At 65.5% G+C, this 18,873-nt stretch overlaps 6 protein-coding genes across 6 annotated transcripts in view; 2 read left to right on the forward strand and 4 right to left on the reverse strand.

The window, feature by feature from the left end:
• EMIHUDRAFT_456095 (hypothetical protein) overlaps positions 1 to 1,205 on the forward strand; it is a gene marked incomplete at its 5' end in the record, with an annotated part of 3,411 nt that extends 2,206 nt beyond the window's left edge. Inside the window, 3 exons of the mRNA XM_005784752.1 lie at positions 24 to 115; positions 186 to 540; positions 1,049 to 1,205. Coding sequence (XP_005784809.1) covers positions 24 to 115; positions 186 to 525 — 432 coding nt within the window. The 3' untranslated portion in view covers positions 526 to 540; positions 1,049 to 1,205. The remainder of the gene's footprint in view (positions 1 to 23; positions 116 to 185; positions 541 to 1,048) is intronic.
• Positions 1,206 to 1,412: 207 nt separating this feature from the next.
• On the reverse strand, positions 1,413 to 1,784 carry EMIHUDRAFT_230925 (hypothetical protein; the record flags this gene model as incomplete). The annotated part of the gene is made up of 1 exon (XM_005784753.1): positions 1,413 to 1,784. The coding sequence occupies one exon, from the start codon at positions 1,782 to 1,784 to the stop codon at positions 1,413 to 1,415; it is 372 nt and encodes a 123-aa protein (XP_005784810.1).
• A 1,174-nt stretch (positions 1,785 to 2,958) lies between these two features.
• On the reverse strand, positions 2,959 to 4,014 carry EMIHUDRAFT_456096 (hypothetical protein; the record flags this gene model as incomplete). The annotated part of the gene is made up of 6 exons (XM_005784754.1): positions 2,959 to 2,973; positions 3,058 to 3,135; positions 3,230 to 3,285; positions 3,353 to 3,497; positions 3,603 to 3,791; positions 3,892 to 4,014. The coding sequence occupies 6 exons, from the start codon at positions 4,012 to 4,014 to the stop codon at positions 2,959 to 2,961; spliced, it is 606 nt and encodes a 201-aa protein (XP_005784811.1).
• Positions 4,015 to 7,732: 3,718 nt separating this feature from the next.
• On the reverse strand, positions 7,733 to 12,510 carry EMIHUDRAFT_364570 (hypothetical protein). Its single transcript, XM_005784755.1, has 3 exons — positions 12,372 to 12,510; positions 11,862 to 12,209; positions 7,733 to 7,864 (listed from the first exon to the last, which is right to left on the reverse strand). The coding sequence occupies exons 1-2, from the start codon at positions 12,496 to 12,498 to the stop codon at positions 11,953 to 11,955; spliced, it is 384 nt and encodes a 127-aa protein (XP_005784812.1). The 5' UTR covers positions 12,499 to 12,510; the 3' UTR covers positions 7,733 to 7,864; positions 11,862 to 11,952.
• An 84-nt stretch (positions 12,511 to 12,594) lies between these two features.
• On the forward strand, positions 12,595 to 14,105 carry EMIHUDRAFT_112387 (hypothetical protein; the record flags this gene model as incomplete). The annotated part of the gene is made up of 3 exons (XM_005784756.1): positions 12,595 to 13,007; positions 13,217 to 13,329; positions 13,945 to 14,105. The coding sequence occupies 3 exons, from the start codon at positions 12,595 to 12,597 to the stop codon at positions 14,103 to 14,105; spliced, it is 687 nt and encodes a 228-aa protein (XP_005784813.1).
• Positions 14,106 to 14,486: 381 nt separating this feature from the next.
• Positions 14,487 to 16,844, reverse strand: EMIHUDRAFT_530367 (hypothetical protein; the record flags this gene model as incomplete). The annotated part of the gene is made up of 2 exons (XM_005784808.1): positions 14,487 to 16,715; positions 16,779 to 16,844. 2 exons carry the CDS (start codon positions 16,842 to 16,844, stop codon positions 14,487 to 14,489), a joined length of 2,295 nt encoding a protein of 764 aa, XP_005784865.1.
• Between the last annotated feature and the right edge of the window lie 2,029 nt (positions 16,845 to 18,873).

Raw genomic sequence — 18,873 nt, forward strand, 5'->3', positions numbered from 1 at the left:
ACCACCACCCCCCTCTCCTGCAGTCGCGCCACGTGGGCGACGCGCTGTCGCTGGCGTCGCACCGCCCGGAGGTAGTGGCGGCGTGGCTGTGGTGCGGTGTCGTGACGACGGCGGGGTGCCTGCCTCGCCACGGCGCCTGCCCACCTCCTCCCGCGCAGCCGCGCAGCAGCGAGAGTGTTGTGTAGGTGCGGCTTCGCCGAGGCGCAGGTTCTGTCCACTCTCTCCGCGAGCGACGCGATGGTCATTTTCTCGACGGAGCCGCTCTGGGCGGCCGCCTTCGCGTGGTTCGCGCTGCACGAGGAGATGAGCCCGCTGGGCTACCTCGGCGGAGGCGTCATTGTCGCCGCCTGCATTCTCTCCTCCGGAGCACTGGGCCCTTCGGACTCCGCCCGCGAGGGCGAGATTGCGATCTCCCCGTTGCCCGAGGGCGGGGCTGCGGGGATTGCGCACAGGGGGGCGCCGGAGGTGGCGCCGGATGACCGGTGGAGGAGCGAGCTCGATGACGGCGGCGCCAAGGCGCGGTGAGGCACAGTTAATACAGTACGACACTTAGGGTACCCCTAGGGTTCTGAGGGCCGGATTTTTTAAAGACCTTTTAAGAAATGAGGAGGTTTGGGGGCTCAGATTGTCATTTAAGAGATTGCAGGCACGGGGGGTCTCTCTTTTAAGACCGTTTAAGAAAATCGGCCTCACCGGCACGCGTCGCTGCGCGGAGGCTGCGTTCCGCGCCGTTTTCTCCAATACTGCCGTCATTAGGCACAAACCCGCCTCTGAAGACACATCTGTAAGTCTGGTGCACTGGCAGGAGCCATACTCGCATAGGGGACGCGTGCCAGCTGACTGTAGCCAGCTTCCCCCGGCCTCCGGCGTCTACTGGGGAGCCTCCCGGACCATCGACCTCGGGAGCTCTCCCGCAGCGTTTAAGCGTTTAAGACCGTTTAAGGAATTGGCGGCCCAGCAGCTCTTAAAACCGGCCTAGGCCGGTTTTAAGCCGTTTAAGCCGCAGGCGCCCCAGGGCCCACCCTTTTAAGCCTAGGGGTACCCTAAGGTACGACACTCGCAGGCGCTCCACCTAGAACGCCGAACTCCACCCACCACCCTCTCGTTTTGAGGGGGCATCTCCGATCTCGTCGTCGTTCACAAGCCGAAGCCCTCGTGTCTGCGTGTCCTTCCGGTCGCGTTATGAGAAGCAATTCTGAAAGAGCCGTAAAAATCTACTATGTACTTAACATTACGGCTCTCTCCATTGAACTCTATCATTGTCGATTTTGCTCATTTTGCTCTCACAGTCACAGCACACAGAGGTCAGGGAGAAGCAGCGAGAGCCGAGACATGCTGACGAGACCAGACACAAGGTGAAGGCTGAAGGCTGAAAGTGAAGCCCTCGTTCCTCGCCCGCTTCCGATCGCCTCTCACAACACAAAGTCCTTGCCCGCCTGGGGGTGCGCCCTCCCCCCGACGTGGGCCCGTAGGCCCTGGTAGGAGCCACGCTCCGCCGGGCCGCTGCACTCGCCGTTGCAAAAGGCGACGAGGCCGATGGCGTGAGTGTAGTGGGCATACAGCCCCGCAGTCACGGCGAAGACAAACGTGTACCTCATAAAGGTCGTCCAGCCGCTCGCAGGCGGCGCTACCGTCGAGCCGTCCTCGGTGCGCTCGTCATACCGATCTTCGTCGCCCGCCTGCTCGAGGGAGGCTGCGTCCGGGCTGACCGACGTGACCGTCTCGCTGCCGTCGTCGTCGTCGTAGTGCACCCTCCCCACGCCCGCGAGCGGGTCGAGGTTCATCCCCACCTCCGAGGTGCGCAACCTATTCGCACGCAAGACATCCTGAAGAGGCGCTGTTCGTGCGAGGGGCGCGCCGTCCGGAGGGCGCGCAGCCTCGATGACGCGTCGCCCAGCTGAGCCTGGAGCGCCTACCTCGGCAGCACCGCCACCTCAGAGGCCTTGGCATCAGGTCAGGGCCAGAGCCAGAGCTAGCGTTCGGTTCGAGAAGCTAGGGCCGGATCGCGCGCCTCGACAACGTCGCCGGCAGACGCCTCGCCCTCGCCCTCCGCGGCGGCGACGTCGAGAGCCACCTGCAGCGATCCCTGCGTGCGCCTCGCCTCCACCACTGCCACTCGATCGGGTGGCAGCCCCAACGCATCCCGTACCTCGAGCTCGAACGCCGTTGCGATGCGGCCGCTCTGGACGGCGGAGCCTGCTGCTCCCTGCCCTTCTCGCCCCCCTCCCGATGCTACTGCTACTGCTGCTCCTCCCGCTGCCACCGCCTACCTGCACGGCGCAACTGTGCTAAGCCGCCCTGTCTGGCCCTCATCGACTCGCTCGCTTATCGCACCGCCGGGACCGCCGAACGCAAACGCAAACGCCGACGATGTCTTTGCGGGCACCGTCCGACATCCGCCATCCTCACTGTTCCCATCAGCCGCGCACAAAGTGCTGAGACCAGTGGCTCGGCGCCCGCCCCCGATTCCGCCTACGGTTCTTGCGGAGCTCAGTTGCAGCGGCCTCCTCTTTCGAGCTCCGCGCCAGCCGCAGAAGATGGTGGGTAGGCAAGTGCTCGAGCCTCCGCCTGTCTCGGCCTCGCTAAGCCTGCCCATAGGGATAGGCTGGCCCATAGCGGCTTCCATAGGGGGTCAGCGTCATGGTCAGGGAAGCCGAGAACGGCGAGAAGAGTAAATGAATAAAAGAGAGCCGTATAGCTACGGAGGCTTTAGACACGGGGCATTTCGACTAATCACTAAAAAAGACGTGAAAAGTCTTCCGCCTTACGGTACGGGGTCCACGTCCAGAGGCGCAGAGGGACTTGGTGGGCCAGAGCCCAGAGCGCAGAGCCACAGAGGTAATGCACGCGGGCAAGATCGAAGTTAAGGTTCACAGTAGAAAGGGATTTTTTCTTTACGAAAATCCAGTAATACGCGTGTGGGATGCTGCACGACGGATTTATATGCCCGCCACGGGCTCACAGCGCCCGCGCCTTGCGCAGCATCGGCACGAGCTCGCCGCTCGCCACCAGCCCGGCGAGGCCGCCCGCGGGCCCGCCGGTTGTGTAGCCGCCCACCCACTCGCCGCCGATGAAGACGTGCGGCAACGAACCCTGCCCATACAGCTTGCGCAGCTCGACCCGCGTGGCGGAGCCCTGGGCGGCAGTGGGGGCGCACACTGGTGGGGGGCGGCGGTGGGGGGCGTACATTGGTCTCGGGGCGATATCGGGTCATCTCCGGCAATCTCGCCTTGCCGCCGAGCGCGAACCACTCCGCTCCCAACTCGACGTTCTTGAACTGGCAGCCTAATCTCGGGCAATCTCGGGTGATATCGGGGAGCGTTTTCACGCTCGGTGTCCTTGAGCTGTCAGCCTGTCGACTCGAGGATGGCGACCACCTCGGACGAGAATGGGGAGAGGCCGTAGGTGTACACCACGACGGGCGCGGACGAGAGTGTGGAGGCGATCTCTGCCCGCACCTCCTCCGGGTCGTAGCTGCCGAAGTTGGTCAGCGCGGCCTGCGGAGGTGGGAGGCGAGCTGTGCGGGTGGGTGTGGTGAATCCGTGTGCACCACTGCCCGAGCGCCGGCGAAGTGGGAGTGTGAGCAGTGTGGCGTGGAGCGCCTGCAAGTCCGCCTCCACAGAGAAGACGGGTCCGAGCAGCGGCATCGCCTTGCCGGCCGCAGAGATGGCGGCCGTCGGCTCGCGGACCTCGATCACAGGAGGCTCGGCGCCGGCCGGGACGATCTTGCCGACAAAGTCGCTCCACGCCTCTTGCACCGAGGCGATGGCATCGTCCGGCTTCTCGAGGTTCTACGGATGACGGCATGTGCAGGGAACAGGGCGTGACGGCACGCAGGCGGCACCCAGCAGCGGCAGCGGCTACACAGCACTGCTACTACTAGGTGCGTACCGGAAACGCATCCTTCAGAAACTTGGGCATCATGACTGGTGGGCTGGCACGAGGGGCTTGCACGACGGCTGGCGGCGTGCCGCCGACGACGAGCGCAGAGGGCTGGAGCGCGAGGGCAAGCATGTGCATGTGCTAGATTTTTGTGAAGAGCGATTCGGAAAGTGCCTCGAACGGGAAAAAGAAAATGCACGCGCAAGTCGTCGCGCGTGTGAAAGGCGTTCCTGTACAACCCAGACCCGAGCGGGTGCGGCAGGACTGTCTGTTTTGAGTGGGCGCGCAGGCGCAATCCGGCAATCATCCCGGCGATGCGGTTGGTGTTTGGTCGACGCAGCTTCCTCCGTCTGTGCAGCGCGGACGGACCGCTCCAGGACCCTCGGGCGGCCGGACCGAGCGACGCCGACGCACCGTGGGACCCGCTCAGCCTGGAGCCGCCCGGCGAGGACGCCGACGGCTACATCCGGTCGTGCTGCGGCGGCGCCCAAGGGCGCGCCTTCTCAGGGATGTGCACCACCGGAGTCAAACACGAGATCGACAACATTGTGCAAAAGAAGAACCCGACTACCCGCTTCGTTTCGTTCATCGACGACATGGTTCAAAACGACACCGTGGCAGAGGCCGTCAAGTCTTACTGCGGAGAGGGCGGGACACTCGAGGTGCAAAAAGATGTCGCTGGCAACCTCGACAACGAGGAGAAGTGCATCATCTACTCTCCGAGCGGCGACCTCGACTGCGTACCCCCCTTCATGGTCGGCTCGCCGCACCACCGAGACGAGGACGGGAACCTCACCGGACGCGAGGCTTGCTTCAAAATCGTCGGAACCTATCTCGGCGACACAGAGGCTGCCTCGGAGGCGATTGGCAAACGACTCGCCAAAAACCTCCGTCCGCTCGACTTCATCGACACGCTCGAATGCACCGAGGGCATTCAGAACGTTGGACACCTCAAGTACAACCTCATCACCCGTCAGGCCTGCCCAAAGACGAAGTACATCTGCTCCGTCACGCCACCAGAGATCAGCGAGGGCCCGGCCATCGACGGGAGCAACCGGATCCGCAAATCGTGGGAACTACTCACGGAGGCAGAGGATACTCCTGCCAAATACAAAGACCTGGGTTGGAGGCAGGCCATGCTCCCTACCATCACGGGAGGCTCCGGCGTCGACACGGGCGTCACATCAGTCGGCGTGCCCAACGACACGGGTGGGGGCCGCACGGGCGTGCGCGGCCCCGCCGAGGCCTACTACATCTCCCTCCTCAAATGCTGGTCAAAGCTTGTGGCCTGCAGCCCGGACCTTGCCGAAGCCGAGCGCTCCGGCGGGTACGGTGCACGAGACGCCGCCGTCAACTCGTACAGAGCCGCGCTCTCGAGGCGAGACGAGGTGGCCTCCATCCGAGCCGCGCGCGACGACAACATCTACTACACCTTGCGCGGCGGCAAGATCTCTGAGTTCTACCCCAAGGGCGTCAGCCTCCCCACTTCTGAGTCTCTTCCAACACCGGAGTCAGTCATCGATGGCACTTGCAAATCAGGAAGCCCGTACGCGCGGGCGCTTGCTGCCATCGAGACTATCTGGAACTGGTTCGATCTGCAGAAGGAGTGGCGCGCCCTCGACGACTACACGGCAGCCAACTGGCAGCCAGGCGACACCAAAATACGTCTACGCGAGTCCATCCGCTACGTCTCAACTGCGCAGCCTTACGCGGGGCGGTGGCTCGACACAAAACTCGACGGCAGCAATGCCACATGCATTCCAGACGACATATTCATCGGCGAGCTTCAGCGCCGAAACGGCCTTCACCTCTCGCAGTGCCGCTCGACTGTCACGCGGGCACTCGAACTTGGGGACACAGTCGGTGGTGCAAAGGACTACCATGGCGACTGGTTCCTCAACAACGCCGCCCGGCGGCGCCCACACGACGGCGTACTTCGCGCCTGGTACGATTGTGTCCACGCCGTCTCCGTCTCCCGGCCCGTTATGGGAGATGCCGAAAAACCAGAACTCACCAAACAGTTCAACGAGGGCTACAAGACCGACCTGGCTGAACCGGGCGAGGCTCCCGGGGGCAAAGACGAGATCAGTGAGGTCAAACTTTGGACCCCCCTCCGGGGTGGCTTGCCCGTTGGGGTCGGCCGCGCCGACACCGGAGGCAACCCCGGCTCCGTTGGAGACAAGTTCGCCTTCGGCAACACCGAAGAGCGCGCCCGCCTTGCAAACATGGGCTGCAAGCAACGCGGGTTCCGTGGTCAACGGGCGTTCGACCACACCACCGGCCAAGGCTACGTCAAGTCACAGCGTGGCCACTACCATGATGGGATCTTCACCAAACGCAACAAGTTCAACCTGCTTCTCCACGAGACATTCGGCGGCGGCTTCTCGCCGCCAGCAGTTGCAAAGATCAACCGCCTTGCGCGCAAGGCTCAACGCTCGGGCGTTGACCGCACCGCGTACCCTCCCCACTCCCGCCTCTCATTTGTGTCACACCACGCGGAACGCATCTCCATCGCTTCGGTGAAGGGGGTGAACCGTGCCATCCTCGATCGCCGTGCAAAGCTCGCTTCCGAGCTCTCACGCCGCGCGTAGGGCCCTTAGGGGCCTAGAGAACACAACCCCCCTCTCTCTTTTCTCCCAGTAAGCTATAAGTACGTACGTACAACAAACCTAAAACCCACTGGAGGTCGCGACAGACCGATATAAATAAAAAAAGCAGACCTCGCGCGCGCTCGCCGATACAGTCTGGGAATACCTTGGTTGAGCGCGATGCAGGCTTTTGAGTGGACGGTGAGCTTGCGGCCGCCCGCACGCGCCCGCATGTGACGGAAATTGCCCCGGGTAAGCTCGAGTGCCCGCCTCGTACCACGCACCCGCCACGGAGCACGCACAGTCCGCGTCTGGACGCACCGCGGCCTGCGCAACAGCCGCGCAAGCGCCTTTCGGACGACACCGCCTTTGCGCCGCTTTCGCAGGTGGCACGTCGCCGGGGCGCGGGTAGAGGCCGGTCCATCCGATAGTTGGGCGTCCGAGGCACGCCCGGCCAGCTCGACAGCGGCCAGTTCAAGTGTTATCTTCGAGCTTTGATACCGCTCTCCGGTGCGCCTCTCTCGCCGTCGCCCATGCGAGCCGCCGCCCCGCCGCGCGACCCCAGCCGGCCGGAGCCGCCCCGATCCACCGCCCGCCCTCCCGTCACCGCGCCACGCTTGCCTGGCCCGCCTCGGCACCGTCACGGCGCGCCTGCAGCGGATAGCGGCGGCCCTCGTCGCCGCAGCGGCACGGCAGCACGCACCAACGCTACCTGTGCCTCGCAGGTACCGGAGCGAGGGCGCCGTCGCTGTCACGCGCTCCTGCGCGGACCCGCGCGCCGCGTGCGCGCGCCGCCGCGTGCGCGCGTCTCTCGCTCTCGCCTCATCGCCCACTCTCGACCGGCAGGCGGCTCTCCCCGTCAAGAGACGAGGCCGCCCGGTCGTGGAGCGGCGATTACTGCGGCGATTACTGCGCCAGCCGAGTTTTCGCCGCAGCGTGGCGGGACGACACGCGCACGCTTGCGTCCGGGAACGCGTGTCGTTCCGTTCGCGACGGCCATTACGGTCACTTGTGCATGTCGTCTCCGCCTGCTTTTTTTGTGCACACACGTATCCGTGATCGCGTGACTGCGATGATTTTGCACTACACTCTCTCCCGCCGCGTCTTGATGCGCAGTCGCTTTGCACGTTCCATGCGTGCCTCCACGCGCGCGCACACGGCCGCGCCCACAGCTGAGAATGGAGCACTTGTCACCGGGCGGGGCACGCGCGGCAAGTGGCTCCAGGTCGGCACGGTTCTCGTACAGGGGGCTTGCAAAATATAGCAATCGAATGGCGATGTTGTTGCTCCTAGAAAAAAGCGAGCCCCGCTGGCGCGCTCCCCATTCCTCTAGCAGCACACGATAGGCATCACGAGTCGAAAGCCCTGTGTGTGGTATCCGCACGTTGGCACTCCAGGTCCCAGCCTTGGCCATGAAGATGCAGCTAGCCCAGTCGCGTGGCTCGAACTGCATCGACTGTAGAGCTGCGTCGCATTCGCGTCGTAGCTGCGCGTCTCCCGCCAGAGCTGCATCGTAGGCGGCCTTGGTGAAGTCAGTCTCGACGAGGAAGATCCCGAGCCGGTTCTCATGAGCAGGCTCGTCTGCGCGCGAGGGTGCGGGGTGAGAAGCTATCGCAGTGCGCGGCAGCGCTGCTGAAGAGAGGATTCCTTCCGTGGCCCACGCGAGCCACGACCCTAGATGCGCCGGAGGAGTCATATGAGTGGCGACGTCTGACGTTGCTGTCACGCGTGTGGTCCGATTATGTTTTCGCGGCGGGCACCGTCCCCGCACCATCGCTCCGTTTCACGCGCGGGCTGTTGCAACGCTTTCTTCTTACATAATGTTCTAACTAGATTCGCCGTACAAAGTCGGCGCCGCGACGACCAATGGGAAACATGCTCGTGGACCGGCTGGCGTGCGTCCGTGCGGGCTCCGCCCACCATGCGCAGCTGCACGCGGCCGCGCACCGCGCCGCTCCTCCGCCTGGCCGCGTTCCTCGCTGCTCTCACCGCTTCTCTCGCGACTGGTGCAGCGCCCTCTCCGGTGTGCAAGCCGGACTGAGGGGGAAGAGGGGCGCTGGAGCGGCGGCGCCGCGGAGGGCTCACCTCCACTCCCTGCCTGCTCTTGCAGGCGCGGCCTCTCTTGGGCGCCTGCTGCGTGCCCGGCTGCAAAAACCACTACCCGCCGAGCGGCAGCGGCGCCCACTGCAACAACAACCTTTGCGACGCATACGACGCTGGCTCCTCGCACTTCCTCCTGCATCCGCGTTGCTCCTCCCCGGAGAGGTGTCATCGCAGCCTGCGACCCGCCTCGCAGGCAGTGGCAACGGTCTCGATCGAGCACGGTGGACAAGGCGGCCGGGTCGGCCTCGCTGAGTACTATGCGCTCCCCAGCGTGGTGACGGTCTCGGGCGAGCCTGTGGCTCTACGGCTGTGTAATAGCCATCAGACATGGCTCTCGAACGGCATCCGCCCCACTCCCAGGAGGAGCGGCGGCGTGCGGTGGGACCACTGGGGACGCTGGACGTGCAGGCCCACGGCGCTCGATACCAAGGATGACTCGGTCCCCAGCGGCTGGCACTACCGCACGTCAGCGGGAGAACGTTGGTCCATGCGGCGAGCCGAGGCGCAACTCGCCGCGTTCACTGCGGTGCTCCGCTCCGAGTTCCCGCCGCTTGCTAACGACGGGTTGCGGGTGGTGACGGACCCGTTGCTCGCCTTTCTGGAGACGCGCATGCAGGCGCATCACGCGAGCATGAACCCAGCCCCGTGTCCAGTCGTGGATGCCCTCGCCGTGGCCCCGACCTAAAGCGCATGAAGCGACCCGACGTGGTGCAGGAGCTCAAGCGGCGCAGCTTCGACACGAGCAGCCTCCCGAGCGGCAAACATGCTGAGGGCCGCGCGCCGTCCTTGCTGACGGTGTATCTGATGCCTCTCCTCGAGGCGGAAGCACGTGCGGCGGCGACCCCCGGGGTGCAGAGGCAGGTGGCCACGGTGCAAGCCGTGATTGGCGGTGGCGGGGTCCTCGCCGCGGTTGTGGGGGGTGACGCGGCGGGGGAAGATGAGGAAGAGGAGGCTGTCTTCGACGCGGACGAGGAGGAGGAGGGCGAGGACGGGGACGACGAGGACTGGACCGAAGCCGCCTGCGCCAAGGACAAGGCCGACTGGGCCGAGCTCACGGAGGAGGAGGCGGGGAGCGCCGCGGCCCTCGGTTGGGCGGCTGCCACGTGGGACGCAGATGAGCAGCCTCCGGTGTATTCGACGCCTTGGGCGGGGCTGACTGCGGCGCAGAGGGCCGCAGCCGAAGCCCTCGGCTACGGCGAGGCGGACTGGTACGACGACGAGGATGCCGGCGAGGTGGGGGGAGAGGACGGCGACGACGGCGACTCCACTGGCCACGAGGGCGGCGGCGGCGGTGAGGACGACGACGATAACGATGACGACGAGGATAGCGGAGGCGGCGGCCGCGGCGGTGGCGGCGGCGACAGTCCCCGCAGCGACCACGAGGACGACCAAGGCGGAGCCGGTGGGAGCGGCGCGAGTGGCGCCACACAGTCGATTGCTCCTGCTGAGGGGACCACACCGGCGGTCGCTCCTCCCGCTGGAGGCGCCGGCGGGGCGGGTGTGGTGCGGCGGTCGAGTCGACCGCATGCACCGAAGGCGCCCGGCCGGCGCCTCGAGTGGCTCGTGCTAGGTCTCATCGCCGCTGCCGCCCTACCTGTTGCGCACCGCGTGCAGTCGGCCTCGTCGGCCGCTCTGCTGGCAACTCTGGTGCTAACGCTCGATTTTCTCGAGCGGAACGTGCAGGACATCTGGACAGAGGCGGGAGCCCTGCTGGTGTCTTTGTGCTGGGCAGTGTACCGCAAGTCGCGGCCGGCGCCAACCGCCCTGACGCGGCGCAGCGGGCTCGCACTGCTCTTTGCCATCTCCTCGGCCCTCCCTCGATTGGGGGCGCTAGTGCTCGGGGACTGTCCAAGCGTGTTCTTTTGGGCGAGGGCGTGCAGCTTGTGCGCAACCTCGGCTCTGCAGGAGCATCTACTCGGCTCTGTCGCATGGAGCCCGCGACTGCACAGTCTACGAGTCGGTCTCGCAGCAGCATCGATGCTTTCTAGCCTCGGCCTCCCGTCTCTCCCCTTGCCGGAGCTCGCCGAGCGTCTCTGCGCCGCGGTCGATGCAGTGACCATCGCGCTAGCAGTCGCCGCTGCGGCGGAGCGGCTGAGCCGCGCGCTCGCCCTGCGCTACCAGCTCCGTCTCCCCTTGGACTGCGCACACCACGCCCGGCGGGTGGACGCGACGCTGTTCTGTGGCCGCCTGTTCTGGGTGATGGGGAGTCCGAGCTTCGTTACGACCGCATGGTGGGTGGACGCAGCCGACCTTGCTCTTCGCATCGCGACACTGCGCGCCGCCGCTGCGGTGTGCCCGTGGATCGCTCAAGCCGATGGCGAGGCGGACGTTGAGCTGGATGAAATCTAGGCACTAGGGGACGTCAGGAGAGAGAGTCGGCCTGCGCGCAAGCGTGTGTGTCGGGTAGCGCGCGAGCGCTTCACGTGTTGCATGTATTCAGAACAACGTGTGCGCACACAGGAGAGAAAGCTAGCAATAAGCAAACACAAACTCGGGCGCATCGCACACGCCGTACTTCACGTCCGGGGAGTCTGAGCAGCGAAAGGTATCCGCAGGAAAGGACACCGGATCGAGGTATCGCGGCAGGACACGGACCTTGCCGCACACACAGCACCATCGCAAGTGCACATACCGCATGTGGTGCGTTTTGGGAAGGGCCTCAATGGCGAGGGGCTCCCAGCGCCGCGGAGGGGGCGCTGGCGCCTCCGAGCCGGCCGGCCTCCACACGCAGAGGAGGAAGGGGTGCGGGTAGGCCTGCGGCGCGTGCGCTGCGTACGGCCGATGCGGGTTGGTGAACTTGAGCAGCGACTGCAACATGTACACCTGCGGGCGGGAGACGCGAGAGTGAACACGCGCGCCCGCAGGGGTGGGCGAGGAGCTGGGCGCTGGCGATGGAGGGGGCGGGAGAAGCGATCCTCGCTGGCGTCGAGCACGTAGCGCGCGAACCACTCCTGGTTCGTCCACGAAGGGAGGAGCGCGACGAGCGTGCACCCGCGGACGCGGACGTCGCCGTCGACGAGCTTGCGCAACACGGGTAGGATGCCGCCCACGCCGCACCCCTCGCCCTGCTCGGCATAGGCTGGGTTGCAAAAGATGACCCTGTCATGCAGTAGCACGCGCAGGACGCCGTCCTCCTTGGTCGCGTAGTCCGGGGCGAGCGCGCTCATCGGCGTGGCCATCGCGTCGTAGTCTACATCCCATCGGCGTCGCACCTCCACCGCCACCTCCGCCGGCGTCTCCCATTGTTGGTTGGACTGCACCGAGTGAGCGACAAACAACGTACCACTGCCGTCGACGAGCCAGTCCTGTTTGCCTGGCCTGCGACGTGGGACGGAGCGACGCGTCGCGGGCGAGCACCGGCGACAACCGCGGCCACTCATCAGGCGAGCCTGGGCGAGGGGAGGGTAGCGAGGAGAGAGGAGGGAGGAGAGAAGTGTGCGGCCAGCCCGCACCGGATGGAGAGCGGATGGCGCTCTGAGAGCGCGAAGAGGAGCTCGTTGACGGCGTCGTAAGTGCGCGGCAGGACATTGCGCAGCGGCACGGCCGACGCGCCCGACTGGCGCCTCCCTCGCGGCCGAGGCCGCTGTATCCTTGGCGCGCGCAGCGCGAGCGGCGCTGCGTCCGGCTCAGCCTCACCTACGAGGCAGGGCGCGTCGGGGCGGGTATTGTGAGCGCACAGGTGCTGAGTAAAGGTAGTAGAGCGGCCAAATTCCAAGTCTCGTCGCCATTGTCGAATGTTATCTTCGCAAACTACTGGCCGACTTGCGGCGTCAGCCGGGCGCGGCTCTCTCGGCGCACCGCCGTCGGCAGAGGTGAGCTCAAACAGCGGCGACACCTCGCACTCAGCTCGCGTCCGCACCCGCCCGGCCGCCGGCGAGGGTGTCGCTGGCTGGCCGCGGCGCTGGACCCGCACAACGCGAGCCATCGGCGGCGACCGGGTCGAGGGTGAAATCGGCCACTCAAAACGGCGCGCTCAACCAAGGTATTCCCAGACTGATACAATTGTAGAGCTCGTGTGCATATGTCATCTCTCGCTGCGCTGGCGCTCGCCGGCGCCGGCGCCTGCGCTCGCGCCGGCGGCGGCCGCGCCCTCGGGCCGAGGCTGCATGTGCCTCAGCCTCTCGCCGCCGGCTGCGGCGTCGGCCTACCCGAGGCGCAGCGGCACTACCTCTTCTCGGTGATGCGGCTGCGCGAGGGCGGCCGCGCGCGCCTCTTCAACGCGGACGACGGCGAGTTTGAGGCCGTCGTCGACGCCATCGGCAAGCGCGAGTGCCGCGTCTCGCTGCTGTCGCGGCTGCGGCCTCCTCCGGCGCCAGAGGAAGGCGGAGGGCCGACGCTGCTGTTTGGCGTACTCAAGGGCGCCCGACTGCCCACGCTGGTCGAGAAGGCGACCGAGCTCGGCGCCGGAGCCCTCCAGCCGGTCGTGTGCGAGAGGTGCGCCGCCCTAGAGGGAGTACTGACGAGCGCTCGAGAGGACACGTACTCAGCTGCATCCGCTCAGCGGTATTCGCTTTGTTCGCTGTATTCGTCTCCCTTGCATGCGCGCGGTGCTCCGAGTAGCTGTGTATTCACATAGGTCCGCCGCCCTGTCTCTCCACCTCAGCTTTGAGCAGCGTCTCTTCACTCCTCCAGCTGTGAACTAGGTGCGCCGCCCGCTCTCTCAACCTCGACCGCCTCTCCGCCATCGCGACAGAGGCGCGGGCGCCGCAGCGGTGGAGCGAGCTGTGCCCCCTTCCCCTCACGCCGCCTGCGTCGAGTAGGCGGCCGAGCAGAGCGGCCGGCTGACTGTGCCGGTCCTCTCGCCGCCGCTGCGCCTCGAGGCGAGAGCATGAGAGAGAGAAAGAGAGGCAGAGAGGCAGAGGGAGAGAGGCAGAGGGAGAGGAGGCACAGAGAGAGGCAGAGAGAGAGGACTGGAGGGGGGCGTGGGTTGGCCCGAGGCTGGCCCGGTGATGCACAGGCGGCGCTCGCGGAGTGGGATGCGTCTCGACCGCTCTGGGCATGCGACGAGCGTGGCGGAGGGACGCCGCTTGCGAGGGCGGCGAGGGAGGCGGGGAGCGGCGCGCTGCGATCTGCCGGCTTGCTGGTCGGTCCGGAAGGCGCGCTCTCTCCGCTCTCGCTCTCGCTCTCGCTCTCGCTCTCGCTCTCGCTCTCGCTCTCTCTCTCTCTCTCTCTCTCTCTCTCTCTCTCTCTCTCTCTCTCTCTCTCTCTCTCTCTCTCTCTCTCTCTCTCTTTCCCTCCCTCTCTCTCTCCCTCTCCCTCTCGCTCTCCCTTTCTTCTCTTCTCTTCTCTTCTCTTCTCTTCTCTTCTCTTCTCTGGGCAGGATGCGCCTCGACACCTCGAGACGTGACGCCCGAATCTGCTGTGACTGTAGGCGGCTTCTCGGCGGCGGAGTTCGAGGCGGTCACCGCCACGCCGGGCGTCGCGTTTGTCTCGCTCGGGCGCAACATTCTGCGCGCAGAGACGGCAGCGCTGGCGGCGCTTGCGGTGGTGGGGGCGGAGGAGGAGGCGGTGGGAGGGAGGGCAGGTACGTGACGTGTTCAGTATTGTATCCTTGTACGTCAGCGACGGTGCGAGTGTCAGTGAGACAGTTTTGACAGCGGGCGAGCAGGCGTCGGGCGCACACGGACGCACACGCCCGCCCCGCCCCGACAGCCGCGCCAGCACAGCGCATGACCCCCGCGCCACCCGCCGCGCGGCGCGCGTGACCGCGCGCGTGCCGCATGGCAGGCGCGCCACAGGCACAGCAGCGCGCCAGCGCGCAGCGATGACAGGTGAGCGTGACACGACAACGGGCAGGTTCACGCGCGCCGTCACCAACAATCTGCCATTTTCCATCCCTGCCATGTCCCATCCCCTACGTAGAGCGGGTCCGTCGCCCGGCGTGCGGACTCGACCTGCTCGTCTTCGTCCACTTCAGGCTCTCGGTCCTCTCCTCCGACTCCGACTCCCCCGGCTAGTTCCCGGAGGCTCTGGCGGCCAACCTGCACCGCCGGCAGGGGACGGTCTGGCTGGCGGGACAGAGCGGCGCCGCACAGCCTCCTCCACCGCCTCCAATGTCCGGCCAGCCACGTCGATATCGCTGATCCGTTTCTTGAGTGCCGCCCGCTGTGCAGCCACCGCTGCAGACTCCTGGAACCAGTCGCGTTTGGCAAGAAGAAAGGCGCGGAACTCAGGCGACTTCAGGCTGCGCAGCAGCGGGACGAGCACAGACTCAAATGCCGCGTCAATCAGCTTGCTCTTAGCGTTTGCGCAGGTCAGATCGGGCGGGATCGGAGGGGGGTCTGCACTCCATTGGTTGATGCGTGAATTGGCGAACTCCGTGGCGTAAGGTGCAAGCTTGCAAAGGCGTTTGATGCGCAAGGGGGGAGTGTCGTCTGCCATGACATGTTGTAGCACGGATGAGATGAGCCGCTGTGCATCGAAAGCATCGATGTTATCTCTCCACAGCTTTTGGCTGTCGACCCGATCCTCTGCATTGCTCAAGCGAGAGTGACCACGAGATCCACCCGAAAACAACGAAGCGGCGGCGGGCGTTGCGGCCGCCGGCGCGCCGAACAAGCCTCCCGCCGCCGCCGGTGCCGGGGCCGAATGGAACGGAAAAGGTGTCGCGGCCCCTGCAGCAGGCGCTGCCGCTGTCGCAGCAGCGTCAGCCTGGGGCCAGTGCAACCAAGGTGACACAGCGTCAACGGCAGCGCCAATGCCCGTTGCCATCGACGCATTGTACAGCTCGCTCTCCAGAAGCAGGCGCATCACCTCGGAGGCTCGCTTTTGCACAACATCAGCATCCTCCCTCGAGAGTGAGGTGCCGAAATCACCAAGCTGCTTCTGCGTGGCCTCCTTGAGCGCTATCAGCTTTCTCTTTGCCTGCGGGACCCAGACCTCGCTCATATGCGTCTCAAAGAGGTCATTCAGCGCGTCGAGTACACTTAGGATGCCAAGCGGCTTGCCCCGTAGCCCCGGCTCCTTTGCCTGCCACTCCTCGAACTTCGCGCGCTCTTTTTTGACAAGATCAGGCAGCGAGTAACCATCCACTTGATTCTCTTTCGGTGCTTCGCGGTTGATGACCGGAATCAGAGCCACCGGCTCGCACCCAACCTCATTCTTGGGATCGGCCAGCCTTCGAGCGAGACCAACCAGCCCGTTGCTCTGCACCCAGAGGTCTGTCCGCGTCGTGACCACAATCGTCTTGGAAAAGGCTGGTCGGGCGACCGCATGCTCGCTGATCTCCTCGAGAGCCCTTGATCCGCGCAGAGCTGCCTCGTTGCCATTGATGACGCACAGCACGAGAGTGTTCGGATCGCGCAAGTAGCGGCGCGTGAGCTCAAGCGTCTGCTGCCGGACATCTGCGGGCATGCTGACGATGCCAGGGAGGTCAACGAGCGTCAGAGTCGGGACGTTGCACGCTCGAAGCTCAATCTCGATCTCGATGTCGGTGAGCACGCTCCGCCCATCATCTTGTCCATGCACCTGCGCGATGAACTCCTTGATGATGCGCTGGATGAAAGTGTGCTCGACACCATCGACCTCGAAGCGTTGCTCTGCGCGACTTGCCCCCCTCGAACCGTTGATCATGGCGACTTGCCCGTTGGATGTGTTCAGGCAGCGAATCATGACTCGGCTCTCGTGGGGCCGGTGCATCATCTTTAATCGTATCGCCATGCGCGTGCAGAATCCCTCAGCGCGAGGAAAGAACGCTTGCATGGCGATGCGCTCCATCAGGGAGCTTTTGCCGGCACTCTCAGACCCGACAACCACGATCTGGGGGAGCAACAGGTCGTCGGCCAAGCCTCGTGGAAGTTCCTCCATCGCCTTCAAGATACGGCCGTAAGCACCGCTCCGCAACGTCGCACCGATGCTGCCCTCACCAGCGAATGCGTCCTGGCTCACAGCCTGACGGCGCAGCTCCTGATCGTATTTAGCGCGGCGAGATGGATCCTGGAGCGTGTCCCAGGCCTGCTCGATCTTCTGAAAGATCTGCGTTGCCCGCTCGTGGCTGTTTCTGTGCTTGTCCGGATGCCAGCGGACCCGCAGCTCTCTGTGCTGGGCCGCTATCTGCTCATGGGTCGCATTCGGCGGAACATCCAGCACTTCGTACGCCGTTGCTGCTGGGTTGAGGACCCGTGCAGCCTCTCGCTCCCGGTCCTGCGTGACACGCGGTAATCGCTCAGGCGGTGTGAAGCGCGCGTGTCTGGGCGGGCAACGCACCGCCATGATGCATGCGCTGACTGGATGGACATGGGGGGTGGACGGTCGACTTGCGGCGATGAGCATCACGCGAGACCCGGAGATATGACTGAGAGCTAAGCCCAGTTCGACGATCGGCAGCCTCACCGAGGGTCGCTCGCGCCGCTGTGCAGCGAGAGCCAGGCTCGCCCGGCGAAGGTGACCAGAGAGTGCTCAACAAATACCAGAAAAAATCAGGGAGCCTCAGAGAGTGCCACTGCCATCACCCAGGCCGTGGGAGCCGATCGGCTGCGCCGAGGACAGCTCCCTCAGTGTGCTCCGCGGCTCACCAGTGTGCGCCGCGGCGCCGTCCAGCCACTTTGGCGGCCAGCCACCGGTCGAGTTCTTCGACTCTGGAGGACAGAAAGGTACCGTCTGAAAGGTATTTTCATGCTCTATTGACTGGCGAAAAAATCCCCCGCCAACTGTTTTCACAGCGGGCGTGATTCACAGGTAAGCATGAGCAAGCAGGGCCACCCGCCATCCCGACCTTTGGGCAGTCGGCCTGCGTACACACACACACATACACATATATGGCACCCAACCGGGCCGCCGCCGCCGTGCAGAGCGGCGGCGCCGCCATTCCCGCCGCCATGCTGCGCCGCGCCAGAGACGGAGGCGGAGAGGCTCCACGGCGGGTGCGGCAGCGGCCGATCAGCGGCAGCGCTTGTCGGGTGGCACAGCCCAGGTTCAGGCGAGGCGAGCGGGTCGTGTACGTGCGTGAGGGCAGCTTCGCTGCTTCAGCCATCGTGCAGCAGGTCCATACCGACGACCCGGGCGAGATCTACTACACGATCCTGCTAAACGGCGCCGAGCGGCAGACGCCCGAAGGCAGGCTGCGACCAGAGACTGTAGAGCTGAGCTCTTCAGACGAGGACGAGGTTGTGGTGACGCGCTCCGTCAGCCGCGAGCAGCGGGACCGCGAGGCGCGCGCCAACGCCATCGACCTCGACGCGGCGGCGACGCAAGAGGCGGCCAGCCCGCGCTCCGCAGGCGGTGGCAGCCGTGGCGGTGGTAGTGGCGGCGGTGGCAGTGGCGGCAGCCGTGGCGGTGGTAGCGGCGGCGGCGGCGGCGGCGGCGGCGGCGGCGGCGGTAGCCGTGGCAGCGGCGGCAGCGCTTTCTCCGCTCCTCGCACAGTGAGCAGAGGAGCAGTAGCACACACGGCTGCCTCCGCCTCCGCCACCTCCGCCGCCTCAGCCGCCTCCGCCGCCTCCGCTGTCTCCGCCGCCTCGGCAGCCTCGGATGCGGCGCACGCGGTGATGGGCTTGGGCGAGCTCCTGCACGGGGTCGACTCGCTGCTGGCGAAGGCGGCCCCGCCTTCTACGCCGCGATCCCGTCTGATTGATACATCGTTGATTGGTGGGTGATGACCGACTGCCTAGGCGGCCGCCTTTTGCGAGGCGCACGACGTGGACGCGGCGCCGCAGATCGTGCAGGCGAGCCTATTCGTTCATTCATCAATCAATCAATCGACGCTTGTCTGTCGGCCACTGTCCGTCTCACACGCCTGTCGCAGCAAGAATGCGGCTCCACACGCGCACACACGCGGCGCGCGATCGGCTCGGGGAAGCCGCCCACACGAGGCGTCGCCGTCACCGGGTCCGAAACTGCTAGACACACACTCAGAGCAGCTCGTGAGGTGGCGCGCTTGCAGCAGGCGAGGCTGCAGGAGCGCTTCTTGGCAGCGTGCAGCGTGGTGCGGGGCGGCGCCAAGGACATCATCTTGCGCGAGAACTTGCGCGCGCTCGAGGCGCGCTGCGCGCAGCCGGGCTGATACGTGTACGCTTGGGTTCATCCATCTCCATGCAACCGGCGCTGCCGAGCATCCAGCATCGCGGTCCGGGCGTGTCGCATGCTGCCTGACGCGTGACGCGGCCATGCGGTTTGTCGCCCCGGTGCTCCTGATACGTAATACAGTGAGAGTGCGTACCGTATTTACGAGTGGGCCCCCACCCCCCACGTAGTTTGCCTTTGAAAAATGGACAGAGATCAGAGTTGAAAAATGGACAGCGCGAGGCGCGCCGAGACCAATCATTTCTTTAGTTTACTGTTTTAATGTCAGAGTGCGTGTTGATCC

The sequence above is a fragment of the Emiliania huxleyi genome (assembly GCF_000372725.1).
Source record: "Emiliania huxleyi CCMP1516 chromosome Unknown EMIHUscaffold_168, whole genome shotgun sequence".
Taxonomy (NCBI): domain Eukaryota; phylum Haptophyta; order Isochrysidales; family Noelaerhabdaceae; genus Emiliania; species Emiliania huxleyi.